We start from the raw sequence: 15,454 nt of genomic DNA, 5'->3' as shown, positions 1-15,454 counted from the left end.
ATGCGTAGTAATATATACATAATATTATATTGTTTTCTTGTATAGTTAGGAAAAATGTTTTTATTTCGGCAATACCACAGAAACGGGAACTATATTGGGGAAAGACCTGGAACTATCTATTTTCTACGATTACACGGCCAAAGCCGCAAGCGGAAATTATTCACAAATAGATTACCACAATGTTTGGTGCTCATTACAAATCGTTATGTAATATTTTGCTTATATAAAATCAAACTAAAAGTTTTATATTTTTATTTAATGGGTATAATAAATGCGAAAGTAAACTCTTGCATTACAATCATACAGACACACGTCTCGTCGGATCGCGAAATAAAAAACTTCCGGATTTTTATGTTTTTTTCCTATCACGAAAACGTAGGCGGAATTTATTATATAAACCTCATTTACTTACTTCACTGATTCTATTAATCTTAGTGTGCTCATATAACTTTTTAGCCTATCTCGATACATGGCTTACTAACACTCAAATAATTTTTAAAATCGGACCAGGAGTTCCTAAAATTAACGCATACAATAACACACTCTTAAGCTTTATTTAATTAGTATAAACAACGTTAAGGTATGTAAGTATGTTTATGCATACATTGATATGATTTTCAAGAAATTGTGTCGCACAAATCGAATTACTTGGGATGGGAATATGTAATGTATGTAAACAAAGTTATTACTGTAGGCGTGAATATAGAGTATTCAATTGTACCGTAATTATTTTGTCATCTGAATATGAAATACTCATGTTTATGATATAAAATTAGTCACATTATTTATGTTTTAAGCTGAGCCACTTTGTTCAGTATCAAATGGTATTATTATTGAAATCGTGTTCAACGGCTAATAAACACTAAATTTAGAAATTAAAACATTTTAGTGATTTTAAAATGCATTATATAGTTTTGACGTTATATTTCACAAAGAAATATTGATAGCAGTCTCAAGGAACTTAATTCTGATATTAAACAATTCTTATTCTTATAACAAATTATAACTCAAACTTATGTATGGACACGAACAGACACGTCCGCTCGGCACGAACTCCAATACTTGAATGCTCGCCCGCTCCAACGGCCATGTCCAAGCGCAATTCGTGAGTCATGCGCTTGCGTTCGTTATATCCGACCGGGTACTCCGACATAAATATACATATATTTCACATCGAGACTTTTCAGAAGATTATTATATGTATGTGAGCTAGATATGTATGTGTGAGGAATGGTCTACATCTTCATGAGACAGATAACAGAAGATTTTTTGAAGTCTCTTGGTATTTAAAAGATAAAAAAGTAGATTTATTTCAGAAATTATGATGTTTACGGCAATCATTACCCTTTTACCAACCCTTTCAAATGTCCCGTTATAACATAGAAATGTCATACTTTTGTCTTCATCAACTTAAACCGGGGAAGTTATCTCGTTAAATGCACCAGAACTTCATTCAGATGACTAAAGTTTTGAATTACAGACCAGAAAGCTATGGCCTCCGTATTTGTTGGAAAGTTCCGTCTCCTTAAGGAAACTGTGACTAAAATAGGTCTGTTTAAAATGGTGCAGGGGCGGTTAGTAAAATTAAAGAGTCCTCGTCATTCTTCCACTTGTTTTAGAGGAGATATGAAATAATATTTACTTCCTTTATCCTATTTTTCTTATTAAACAACACAGAAGTAAACCTTTTGGCGGACCCATATGTTAATCAATCCATTTGTTTTTGCACAGAACTAATTATATAAGCACAAGCTCTTAGAAATCACGTATATCGTATATACGTATATTTATCGGTATAAGAATGTTTGAAATTGTTGCAGAAAATCCTGAATTTAGCGCATTTAAACAAACTGTCAAATCTATTAGAACTCGCTTGTCGGCTAGTCAATTTACCAGTTTGTTTGTGTCATTATGTTTATACGTGAAGCCACTGGGTAGATTTTGATAAAATTTTATATGACAATAGACCAATATGGTTACATATAGGTTACATTTTATTTGATAAAAAAATAAATTAAATATACCTATCTATATATTATATATTATAAAGCTGAAGAGTTTGTTTGTTTTAACGGACTAATCTTAGGAACTACTGGTCCGAATTGAAAAATTCTTTCAGTGTTAGATAGCCCATTTATTGAGGAAGGTTATATATGTACCACAGGTGAAGCCGGGGCGGATCGCTAATATAGGATAAAAAGACAAATCGTTGATCGTATACGCATCTAACTTCGTAAAAAAAAAGAATAAAAAAATTGGCATAGTGCCTCTTCTTCAAAGTTAAATTAATAGATCATATGAAGGAAGCCGCGGTCGTAAAGCCAGCCAGAAACACATTATCTAAATGAAACTGGGAAAAAGAAAATATATATGCAATACATATATAAAGATAATATTATAAAACAATACATATAAAAAGATAAACATATATAAAATACATATATAAAGAGAATATTAAAATTGCATGTTATTAAGTTACAAAATGTAATTATTTGCAGCTCTGAGCGTCAGACTCACCACCGATTAAATACGCAAGTTGAAAACTTATTTTAATGCGGAAGCTGCGAAATTTTTAATCTTAATCTAAGCACACTTTGACGAGATAACTTCCCCGATAGCATCTTGTTTATATTTTAACTTCATTGGACTTGGACTTTTTATAAAGTGACGTTTTTAGAAAGTTGTTTTTTTGTTACATTCTGGCTTGTGGTAAAGTTATAATTTTCATTAATTGTTTCAAAAAAAAATGCATTTATACGTATATATTATTTCTTGCAGTTGTGCATGTCTCAGAGGTAGAAAAGCGATCCAATTTTCCTTGTGTCTTCGGGAACGGTTTACATATACAATTCGAACGTGAGCAAGCTACGGGCAAATGCTAGTGTAATAATATTAAGAATTTAACTCGTGTCGGAGAAGTGAATATAAAAATTACTATTTTTGAATTAATTTCTCTCGAAGAAACAAACCGTATTCTTGTAAGCCTTTGACTTAGTCAACTTCAACTCGTTACACCAGTGAAATACGTTTTTAATATAAATTAATAGACAATTAGATATTAGGTATATTATTTTCACACTAATCGTAAATATGTTAATGTACTCGACCCTCATATAAATATTTTTATTTAATAATTAAATATACGACACTTAATGCCCGTCAGCAGGGCTGAGTCTGTCCCGATTGCCATGTCCATTTTTTATGTTAATTTTTAAGTTATATTAGCTTTAAGGTTGTTATGTGGCAATAAAGTTTGTTTTCTTTCTTTTTTAATGTCCAATACACACAAAATGTTTTTGTGTATTTGTAATTATACATTTTTGTTGCTTTTTTGGGAAACGCCATGAAATTGTACATGCTTTTGAATATAAAATATAATAGGATAAAAATATATTTAGTATATAGCGTAATATTTTAATTATACGCGGAAAAATCTAATACAGCGTAGGTATACATAAACGAGGAGGTTGAAGGGTGATGTCAATGCCGTTATATGTTATTTGTATAAAAATAGTCCTTCCTTATGTTCCAGCTGTTTACTAGATTTCCTTATTTCTTTATTTAAACAAACTGTAATCCTAATACGCACGCTAAAAAACAAACGTGTTCCTAAAATACATATAACGGACACGTACGCTATCCAAATTCTTGTATTGTCACCGTTGTATCCTTCAAAGCCGTTTGTATCCTTCATTTACATTTCATATCCATGGCAAAACGTCTTTTATTGTACAAACAAATAAATCCCATTTTCCCATCAGAACATTTAAGGCATTGACGAAATCTAGGGTTGTGCTGACATACCAATATATTACAGTCTCTTTTCAGTGTTACTATCAATTTTTATATGCCACCTTATGGCTGGGTTTCGGATGTTTTTATGTTGCAAGTTGTGTTCGTATATTGGATGTTTCTAGCGATTTTTTCTTATTGCCGCTATAGTACTGGTGTTGATTGTTAATGCTTTGTTTGGATGGGAGTTTGAAGTGGTTATTTCTATGTTTATGCTTTTCAGAATAACTATTCAATGTTCTTATCGTGTGTAAAACGTTGTATAAAATACATATACCCGTTTTATATTTAACTTCTCTCATAATAGGATATAATTTAAATTTAATACTTAATCTATACTAATATTATAAAGCTGAAGAGTTTACTTCTTAGGAGGATCTCAGGAACTACTGGTCCGATTTGAAAAATTCTTTAATTGTTAGATAGCCCGTTTATTGAGGAAGGCTATAGGCTATATATGTACCACGGTCGGACCGCTAGTAAGTTATAAGTTACTATTTATTATCTAGTAAATTAAATGAGACTCCAAAAAATTCTTTCCAGTCTAAATCTATCATATCTCTATCGTACATCAATCTTCAAACAATCTTGTGTGATCATAAATCTCATATTAGCAGCGAGAATAAAAGGAAATTAAAAAAGAATAGTCCTATGGAAGCAGCACTGGATCGCGGGCGTGATTGCCTCTACCGTGCATACAGGAGCTGAAAAACTTAGCAAGATTTTAACAAACTTTCATTATTACTCTTTGTTTCTTGTTCGTTTTCAATCTACAACAATGTACGTTTAACATTATTATTTAAAGAATATGTTTTGTAGATAAGTATGTTTGTGTTGGTTTGATTTAGCATTCTTACAAGGTTCTTTATTTCATGTTGATGTGAGAAACTGTGTTGGTGGTACACCTGATGGTATTTGATAAAAACATTAACAGAGCCTTTGCAATTTTCAGGGTTTTAATAAGTAAGGGATATGGAAAGTTTTGACGGAATATATATAATAGTAGCTGCGCCCCGCGGTTTCACCAGCGTAAGTCTGTATCCCGTAAGAATATCGGAATAAAAAGTTGCCTATATGTTATTCCAGTTGTCCAGCTGTCTACGTTCAAAATTTCATTGCAATCGGTTCAGTACTTTTTGCGTGAAAGAGCAAGAAACACACACATCCTTATAAACTTTCGGATTTATATTAATAGGAGTAGGATAGGAAGTAGGATAGGATATAAAGGAGTGGCGAGAAAAGGGATACGGGCCTCTTGTTTCCCCACTCAGCAAGCGATACGTTGCATCTTAGTAAGGAGATATTCTGCGGAGGTGTGGTTCCTTTGCCTTTTATATATATTTAGTATGAAATGCCAAATCGTGTCAAAGAATGCTCGACTCCCACATTTATATCCCACTGGTCCACTTTTTGCACTTTAACAATAATTAAACTTTAGTATCGATTACTAACTAAAGGATTCATAGCAATTATGGCTATAGTCGCAATAAGACACGAGAAGCGAGGAAGACCTTTATTGTCGGCCATGATAAATTGAGGTCGACTGCTTTTATTAAAACGGGCCAATGAAATTGATGTTCCTGTTATACTGCAGACGGGGTTTATAGAGGAAGTTTAAGTTAATAATTTCCTTCATTCATATAAAATCACCTTTTGTGATGTCTTTGTAACTCGATGAAATAATAATGGTATCTATATTCAAGTATTTAATAATTAATTAGCTACTAGCTTTTGTCCGCGGCTTAACACGAGTTAAATTCGGAGTAGTTTAATAGATTATATTATACAGTGAAACCTGGTTAAGTGAGACATCAAGGGACCTGCAATGAACAAATCCCAGATATTGAGGTTTACCTCGTCCCAATAACAGAGGTAATTCAGTGCCAAAGTGTTGGGACCTCAGCATGAGTTCCAGTTACGGAGGTTTCTCACTTATCCAGGTCCCACTTAACCAAGTTTCACTGTACATATAAACCTTCATCTTGAATACTTCTATCTATTATAAAAGTTCAGTCAAAATCTGTTATATTGTTTTGAAAATTTAAGCTTACATAGGGACATAGGAACAGGGACAGAAAGCGACTTTGATTTATAATATATAGTGATTATGAACATATATTTAAATTACACAGCAACACGGAGTATAGCATTTAGTTTGTACCTAACCTGACCTTCATAAAACCACTGGATACTGTAATGTATGTATAAGATAGTTGATTTAAAGAGATACTGTAATGATAAGTTAATATATTCTAGTATAGGGTACATAAGAATAACTAGTATATAAGTGATGTATTCTTATGTTCGTCGTTTCGTCCAATAATAAAAACAATCGGAGTTTTATTACTGTCACCTACATAAGAATATTACAGATACACGAAACCTATCTATACTATTAAAACAAAAACGCGCTAGTTTAAGAATTTAACTGTTCGATATGTACTCGATCCTTGCCTGCTTAGCCAGGGTGGGCGCTAGATAATAATAAACGTCTATGAATCCTTATATTACCTGTTTATTATTACGTATTTTACGCTAACCCATGATTATTTCGGTAAAACTTAGAGATATTGCTCAACCAACAAAACTAACTTTAAAACTGCTAGGCCGATTTTGAAATACTTTGACGAGCAGTAAGCTTATTACTAAGTGGCTTAGAATTTATATCCGTTACAGTTCCGCCGGTGGCGGCTTATATAAAATAAAGTTTGTAAGATCTATAATTTTTATTAAATGAATGGATACGAAATATTACTAATCTGCTTTCCTATTAACTCTCTTGCGCTTTGTTCATCTGACTCTAAGCATCTTCTAGGTAGACGTGACTTACCACCATAGACCACCATAGATCACTATAGACCGCGTCTCCGCTTCCCATCTAGTGGGACTGCGACCAAACGTCTGCCTCACTCGTATAAAAAAATAGACTCAGTAATACACATAAGGTACCTAGTTCATTACTACATTACTCCCGTAAACAACACATTCACAGCCCAGTTGCTTAAGCAGGATAAAACTACACAGAACATTGTAGCAATCTTAAATATGATTTCCCGCGAGATGTTAGCTTAGGTCGGTTCCCCTCAGGTGGTTTAATCAAGGGATGCTTATGTATAAGAGATTATGTCTGCACACCGTAGTTACTTTAACTAGTTATGGTCGTAGATTGCTTCAATACATAAACAATGGGAAATTTGTTCCTGTGTCCGGTTGCGCTCAATTCCCTTCACATTATTATCTTAGTGTTGTTAACCTTTCGTTCTTGGCTAGAAGTATTGTAGCAATATAGATAAGTAGCCTTTGCCGGCGGCTTCGCACGCGTTAAGCTCGGAGTAGTTTAATTAATGTTATTATACATATTAGCCTTCCTCTTGAATCACTCTATCTATAAAATAACTCCATCAAAATCTGTTGCGTAGTTTTAAATATTTATGCATACAAAGGGACATAGGGACAGAGAAAGCGATTTCGTTTTATACTCAATAGCTATAGACACATCTGTTTAAAACTCGATAGCTATATATATTTTTGTCGATGGTATGAGAATTTTTGTTGCGGAATTTTTTTATCATATCTACGTTGTCTAGATAATTACCAATGCTGTGCTAAAAACATTATACTATTTTTTTGAGGGTATTAGAATTAATTTTAAACATTTCTTATGAGAGAATTGAGCACGCCTCAACACTGATTTGGCCAGCTCGCACCGGGTTAGGTTGATACCAAAAATGCGTCTGTGTATTGCAAGTAGTGAGACAGAGACCCATTTCCTTCTCGGAACGAAAAAAAGAACGAAGGCTGAAGAGAGAGAGAAGAAGAGAGAGTTCCTATAAAAGCGGTAAAGCAATTTGCAGAGACCATACTTCTACAAATGTTCATGGGCGGTGAAGATTGCTTACCATCAGAGGAACTACTAGCTCGCTTACCAGTTCTTATAAACATGATGCTTTTCAATACACAATGTGTAATGCTATCTATGTCTCCACTAGAAACTTATCTTAATCGTATGGATACGCTATGACTATTTTTTTAATAATGTAATGTTATTTAATGATTCAATAATTATTACCTGGGTGAAAGTATAATGCATGATGACAATACTTAAACCAAAACAACATTAAAGCGTTCTACCTGTTGATAAACATAATTATAAATTCATAGCTATTAGCCAGCTTTGTTCCTAGAAGCGTAATAACATGCTTTGATATTTAAAATTCAAAGACGGTAATTGCTTTTGCGAAATTGAACGCATAGATTATTTTCCTGGTAATGTTCGTATTCACATACTCTTCATAACTTTCGCATGCATTCATATTAGTTAATTGCCAATAAATGTAGCTTAGAGAACCACGTAATGATTTAAAAGCACTTTAACACAATTTGAATTGAATACAAGACTTTTAAGTCCTATGTATGTATCTATTAGAGTATTTCTGCGGCATCGCAGCTCTTACTGCTATTCATAGAAATATGATGCAGTAGCACAAATATTTTTAGACGAGTAGGTCCCTGAATTTAGTCAGAATTTAGAGCATGACTTGTTCGATTTGAACATAAAAGACATGGAGTACATAAAGTCTTACATACAATGAGGATATTTCGATAAAGACCGTCTTTAGAGGTTGTGACAAAGATCCACGTTATTAGACAAGTATGTTTGGTCCCCATTGTGATATTGAGTTCGCTCAGCCGCGAAGGGACTGCCTTATTAGCTTTCCGATCAACTAGCGAGAGACATAATATTCCATATATTCCTTTAAAGTTAGATTTTTCTTGCGTGATCAGTTATGCGATTGACCGTTTTATTATACAATTTGGTGGAAGTAGTTTGAAGAATTCGTTTAGGTACCCTTCTGGTTGATCTAACATATAGAAGGTTTGCGTCTGATATTTTAGTTTTTATAAACCGAATGAGTAATTTCTTCACAGATTACATCTAACGTGTAAAAATAAATATTCATCATCATCAAAAGAAACAAATATTGCAAAAATTATAATTCATGATAATTCTGATTTAAATTCTAGGTAAATAATAAGACGCTGAGAGTGAAAAAGAATACATATCGTTAATAAAACGTTAATATTAATTTTATATCAAACGATTATTTGCCGGAAGGCAATAATTGATCAGATACTTTATTTTTTTTCTTGATTATTGATATCTAAATCCAAAAAAAAAAATAACAGTTAAAAACTCATATAAAATAAAAATAAAAAAACCATATATTCATATTTGTTCACGTTGGTCTACATCCTACTTTATATATACGATTGCTAATATTAAATAACCACTTGGACTGTAGACACCGTAGGAAAGCAAGTTGAAGACTCTTGTATCTCAATATTTAATTTAATGTTAAAGCCGGTAACCGAGCTGGTGCTTTAACTGATAAGCGACGACCATTGCCCATGAATATTAGCAGAGGTAAGAAAGAGACCTTACCGCAGAAGCAAGTGCGTTGCAAGGGCATTGATTATGGAAATAAACAAAGTTTGCATGTCTATTTTATGAAGCTGATAAAACATTTCTGCCAAAATAATAATTGATTTTTCAAGAACTCATGCGTATTTATCATCCCTGCAGTTATTTGCCATTGAATACGTTCATAAACTATATACATTTTGGTTAGATCCAATATGACACACGAGCATGTAATACTTCCGTACAAACATTTCTTCAATATTCCAATGGACCTACATAACTTTCAATATCCAAAAGTAATAATATTCAATAAATGCTATGAATAACGATGTGCGAAGTGCGACGAGAGTCGTCTATTATCTGGAATTTAAATATGAATTTTCTCTCTGGATTCTAGAATATACTAGATTGTTACGTCAGTATGGATTTAGATCTACAATGGTATTCCATGCAGATTTTCAATAAGAGTTAATAACTCTTTATTGGCATGCGCTTTCATATTGGAATCTATTGACATATTTTATTATCTGTTATTTGATATTTGCGACATTTTTCAAAGTAGCAATAGTTTCAATATACGGCGCATATTATGTCTCGCAAATAATATAAATATTCAAAAACTCCCGTCTCCCATATTATTTGTGTTGACGGTCATCTTGGATTTGAAATTCACAAACTGATGAACGTTAAAGTGTTATGTTATATCATTGGTCATTACATGTTTTTTTTTTTTTCGCGACTCTCAATATGGATATTAAACGAAACAGAAACAGAGAATTATTAGGAATAAATGGGTAAAATGATGCGGTGTCGTGATCATGTCTAATAATAGTGTAAAGGACCTATTTTAAACACGATTTCCTTAAAAAATTTAAGCGTTACAACAAATATGGTTGTCATTTGAATCGAAATAGTACTTAAATTCAAAATTGCCCTTTCATTGCACTCAATTACACGGAGATTTTGTATAAAAATCAGATATATCTATATCGTCTAAATATTTTTGAGATGAACATAATTTCACATCCATAACATTAGGTTAGGACATAGTTATTGGCTTGGAAAAATTGGCATAACATCAGAATCACGTACGTTTTTTACGGCACAGAAAATGGCTGGATTATGAAATATTTACTCAGTTATGTGGAGTTTTACAGCTTTTTGTGGCCGTTTTGATCTCATAAGCTGTTGTGAAGGGAAATAATAGCTGGCCATTTTGACAAAGGAAGCACTTTATATGACAACTTGGACTTCCAATAGCCACTCCGTGTTCATTATTCGATTCATCGTGGAAGCGGATTCTGAGTGGAGACTAATGGACGAGTGTAAAATGATTAAGTTCATGTACATTTTATGGAGAGTAAATGAAATTTGGCAGCATTTATAAGGATTTGCAGCAAAACCTACTTACTCTAACTCACTAATATTGGAGAATAATCACGTTTGTTGGTTACACAGTGGAAATACATAATAAAACGATATGCCCGTCTTGTCACGATGTTTTCCTTCAATATTTCGAGCCGTGATCATATTGATAATGCGTATATGAATTGAAAAATCTATTAATTTCCTGCTGTCTCGAAGGCATGACTTAGTTTTCCTTGTACGACTAATTTGTTGATATTTTTTACTGCTACTCTGATTCCGGTATATCGTTCGTGAAGAATACTTGAGTACATATTTTCCCCCTTTTTTTCAAGGTATTTTGCTCATATTGCTTGAAAAGTTAAATAAATATTTTGCTATCTTAGCTACTCCACTCCACTTGACATTATTGGAAACAGTAGATCCCAGTTTATGCTTTTCACCAAACAATCAGACAATATCTAGTCTAATCGAATCTATCTGTTTCTAATCCCATTAGGGTTTCTTGCATGAAACATAACAAACAATTAATAAATAAATTGTTTAAATTGTTTAAATCGTTTAAACATGCACACTTTGAATAAAAAAAAACTGAAATAATATCGCTTAATTCTATGCGATGAATTAGCATAAGAAACCAATAAAATGCATGACTGCGCACAAAATCAAAGAAAGCGTAACATATTCAATATAAGCCACTATTTGTCTTCCTCACGAGCCTTCAACCCTTTTTCTAACCGAGATTACTTTTTGGGGATGTATTTGTTCGCTCTCTGAAATGAGGTATTTTTATATTCATACTCTTATTTTCATAAAAATTGTTGAATTACGGCACCCCATCGTGCTAAACTTAACCGGGCTATATAACGCAGCAAAATGCTTTGCCTAATTGCTCAATTTCGCTAGAGAATTTGGTTTCTTTTATAAAAAATAATATAAAATAAAGATGCTGAAAATTTTTGGAATTATTTTATAGAAATACACTTTACTAGTTCTGTCCCGCGGTTCCACCTGCGTCGTACTTGATGTCATATAGACGACAAAAAAAAAATCAGTTCGTATCCGTCAGTTTCTGAGATCAGCACGTTCAAACAAACAAGCTTTTCTGCTTTGCATTATTATTATAGAAAAATGGATCATAGGGACAAATGACCTAGGTAAAGAGATTGAGTATTTAATATTCCCGATTTTTTTCTACTTTACCTAATTAGAATTCAGTAATATTTAGTACTCTGAATATTTGGTATTCTGGCTTTCAAAACTTTGTTGTTAGTTGATTACTTTAACATGATAATAAAACAACATAATATTTAATTCTCATTTTTAATTAATTTTATATTAAATGTTATATTTTTACAAAGATTCTATTCACATAAAAATTACTTATAAGTACTCTGATATTAACATTTGACATTAAGATAATTAAAAAGATGTTAAACATCGTAATAATTACAATATTTACATTTAATTACAATTTACATTTTTTATTCTTAAAATATACTGGGAAAGTAAATTCGAGAGATTTTAATGATATATTTCTTAATGAACTAAAGTTGAAACAATGAGAAGGTACAATCACAGCCAGTAAACAAATTATGAATTTTCCAAAATAAATACAAGACGATTATGTATTAATATGTTCGAGCATTTCAGGTAAGACGTTATAAGCTACCATATTTCCAAAACCACCTTTAGGTTCCTTCTTTGTAACAATGGCGACAATTTCTTCCTCTGGCGGTGGCGGAGGAAAGTCCACGTCAGTATCTACCGCTAATGATATATCATCTACACTAAGAACTACTTCTCTATTGTCAATTTCTATCCTATTACGTTCTACAGTAGAACTATCTTCCATAATACTGTACAGGTTTTCGGAACGTCCTTTATTAAACATATGTCAGGAACTCATGTAAAACGGGTCAGTCATGTTGACCTCATCGTTCACTGTATTACTTTTTTGCGACCACTCCTTCTGTTGGTGCTTTATCCTATAAATAATTTCATCATGAATAACACCAAAGCACATTGCGGTCAATGCAAGTCCCGTCAACGTATATACAGAGCAAAACCATAAAACAGTTGAATTAATTGTATAGTATCTAACACCATTAATCGTAGTATAACTTGTACCAGGAATAATGTTACCGAAACCTATTGTGCTGAGGGCCATAAAGCAGAAATAAAAACCATCTATTAAACTCATATCATCTAGATTAAATAACACGATAGCTCCTAACGAAATATAGATAAAAATTGCCGTTAAGCATAATAAAACTGGAGCAAGTATGCTAAGCCCACGCATGGATAGCTTAGAATCTGTATCAGGCCAACTAATAATGTCATCCTTGGCTGTACTCGTTGTTGGCCTTTCAGATAAGGATGAATCTTTCTGACTATCAGCTTTTAACGCGTAGCATTCCTCAGTGGGTGTTTTACTCGTGTTTTGACTGTTAAGATTTTCTTCTTGCTGTCTCTTCAGTTTCATGCGCCTTTCTTTTTCGGCCATTCTTCGTTCGTCGTAGCAACAATAACCGCAGTTTGAGCAAAGACAACAACACAATGCTCTACTGAAAACGCTTCTAGCCATTTTAGAGAGTAACGAGCCGACGCTTGAAAGATATACAAGTGTCAACGGAATTCCAATTAGCGCGTATAGAATTGTGATCCCCTTTCCGAGTATCGTTCTTGGAGCGATATTGCCATAACCTGAAAAGAGGGTGCTTTCATGAGTTGTTATATTGATAATTTATATACCTTTGAACCTGTTCATGTGAAACGATTTATTCATCATACATGTTCATAATATTTAAAGAACAAACTATATGATTTTATTTGATTTAAAATAATTAACTGAATATTTATGACACTTTTAATTTAAAAAATATAATGACAATACGTCATTGATTGTTCGTTGGGAAAAGTAATTTATTTTTATGGAACTGTGTATTTACCCGGCTTCGTTCAGGTTTTGTTACGTTAAAGTGTGCAACCGAGCTGGTGGTTTGCATGATAGCAAGCAATCATCACCGTCCGTGGATATTTGCATAGATAAGCGTTGCCCACTAGTAAGGGTTAGGGAAAGGATTGGCAACGGAAATTATGAAATAGACTGGGAAGGTAAGGCTCCTAGCTCCCTCACTCATCGCACGAAACTCGGTAGCATACACATGCTATATACTGTATCCAGCTGATTTTCTTTTCTTTATGTTTTTTCATTCGTGACTCTCACCTTCAAAAATGGAATGATTGGCTTGTTAAAAATGTAGCTTTTGGTGTTCTTTAAATATTTAGGTTTCTAATAGTACAATGTTGTTTAGAAAGGGTTCTTAAGTAGGCGGTTTTGAGATAATCATAAAAAACGGCAAATCATATTTTTTTCCATATCGGTATTAACGAATACTAATTTATAGAGAATGATTTCTGTATTAAATATACATAAAAAATAAATATTATAAATATAAATGAATGGTAACTCACCAATAGTAGTAAGTACGGTCAGTGAGTAAAAAAATGCCAATGCTAAATTCCAATCGTGTTCTTCATAATGATTGTTAATATCAGCCTCGCCAAATTCACCTAAAGCCATCTCTTTATAGCTGACGCCGTATTGAGACGCCATTTCAGCTGTAACTCTTTGCATCAATTCGTTTTGAAATTTCAGAATTTCTTGCGCCGCCAGACGCGTCCAATTTTCTCTATACAATATATTTAAAGATACTGTTATTTCCCATATATTTTCAACTGCTCTACTCCTTGCGTCCCAGAAATTAGCTGATAATGTTAAATTTCCGTAATCATAATAATCTTCAGCGTCTTTTTTGCTATCGTTACTGTGATCTTTGTGTGTAATCTTTTGTTTATCGGGCAATAGTCTAGGTCGCGCTGGTACTTCAACGCCGCCTTCAATCGCTAAAAATATAAATGAGCCCAAGAAAGTATACGCCAACAGAACTGTAAATATTACACTATTGGTTATAGATCCAACGATAAATTGTTTCCGTCTATACTTAGTTGTTTTGAAACAAAAGCAACAAACTACTTTCTGCCGGGAAGTTTGTACTTTCTTTCTGCTATTAGATGCCATCGAATCCGCATCTTGGCACTTGTCCAAAGGGATGCCCCCGTTCAAAGGTTTCGCCAATGTATACTGCTCGAAACGGTTGATTGCCTCTTTGTCCAATACTACATGGTTCATATCCATTTTTGGTCTATCTTCTATTTTTGTATTGCGACATTATTATTCATTCACCATGGATTCTGAAACAAAAAGTTTCCCTATTAATATTGATGGTAATGTCAGGTTACAATGTGAAAGTGATTTTTCAAGAGTCCTCAAGGATAAGAGGGAGGAAAATGAGTGACAAATAAAAATATGAGCAAAAGTATGATTAATGTTCGCTGTGGGTATCCTTACTTATGATAAATTTCGCAAATGTATCCAGCGCATTACTACCATTCTAGAAAATTGATATGATAAAGAGTTTGATTGAAGGACCGTAAAGTTCCTTGGAAATTGAAATGAAACAAAATTTACTACAAGTAGGTACGCTCAATGAATTATTCATACGAAACGTTTGTTCCCTCAATAAAGCTTTACCTTGTAGATGAAAATTATTTTATGAACGAACAAAGTCTTGAAGCTACGATTATTATTTAATAAGCAATTTTGGCATCAAATTTATATATAGAATTATAATATTTAATTGGCAAATTTTAATGGAAATCACGCACCAATTGTGATACATATGGTTGTGTAATAGATTCATACATAATTAACGATATAATAATTAAAGAAAAATGTGTAAAAACAGCATTTTCAATATTTAGCAGTTGGAAATAAATATCATCATGTAAATGTAATACAATTTTTCATAA

General features: G+C 32.8%; 1 protein-coding gene across 1 annotated transcript; it reads right to left on the bottom strand.

Annotated features, from left to right (window-relative positions):
* Nucleotides 1-11,946: 11,946 nt before the first annotated feature.
* On the bottom strand, nucleotides 11,947-14,832 carry LOC119833654 (TWiK family of potassium channels protein 9-like). The gene is made up of 2 exons (XM_038357765.1): nucleotides 14,057-14,832; nucleotides 11,947-13,285 (listed from the first exon to the last, which is right to left on the bottom strand). The coding sequence occupies exons 1-2, from the start codon at nucleotides 14,778-14,780 to the stop codon at nucleotides 12,477-12,479; spliced, it is 1,533 nt and encodes a 510-aa protein (XP_038213693.1). The 5' UTR covers nucleotides 14,781-14,832; the 3' UTR covers nucleotides 11,947-12,476.
* Between the last annotated feature and the right edge of the window lie 622 nt (nucleotides 14,833-15,454).

The sequence above is a fragment of the Zerene cesonia genome, chromosome 2 (assembly GCF_012273895.1).
Source record: "Zerene cesonia ecotype Mississippi chromosome 2, Zerene_cesonia_1.1, whole genome shotgun sequence".
In the NCBI taxonomy this organism is placed as follows: Eukaryota; Metazoa; Arthropoda; class Insecta; order Lepidoptera; family Pieridae; genus Zerene; species Zerene cesonia.
Note: the sequence above shows the minus strand (reverse complement) of the source record. Positions and strands in the feature narration are given on the sequence as shown.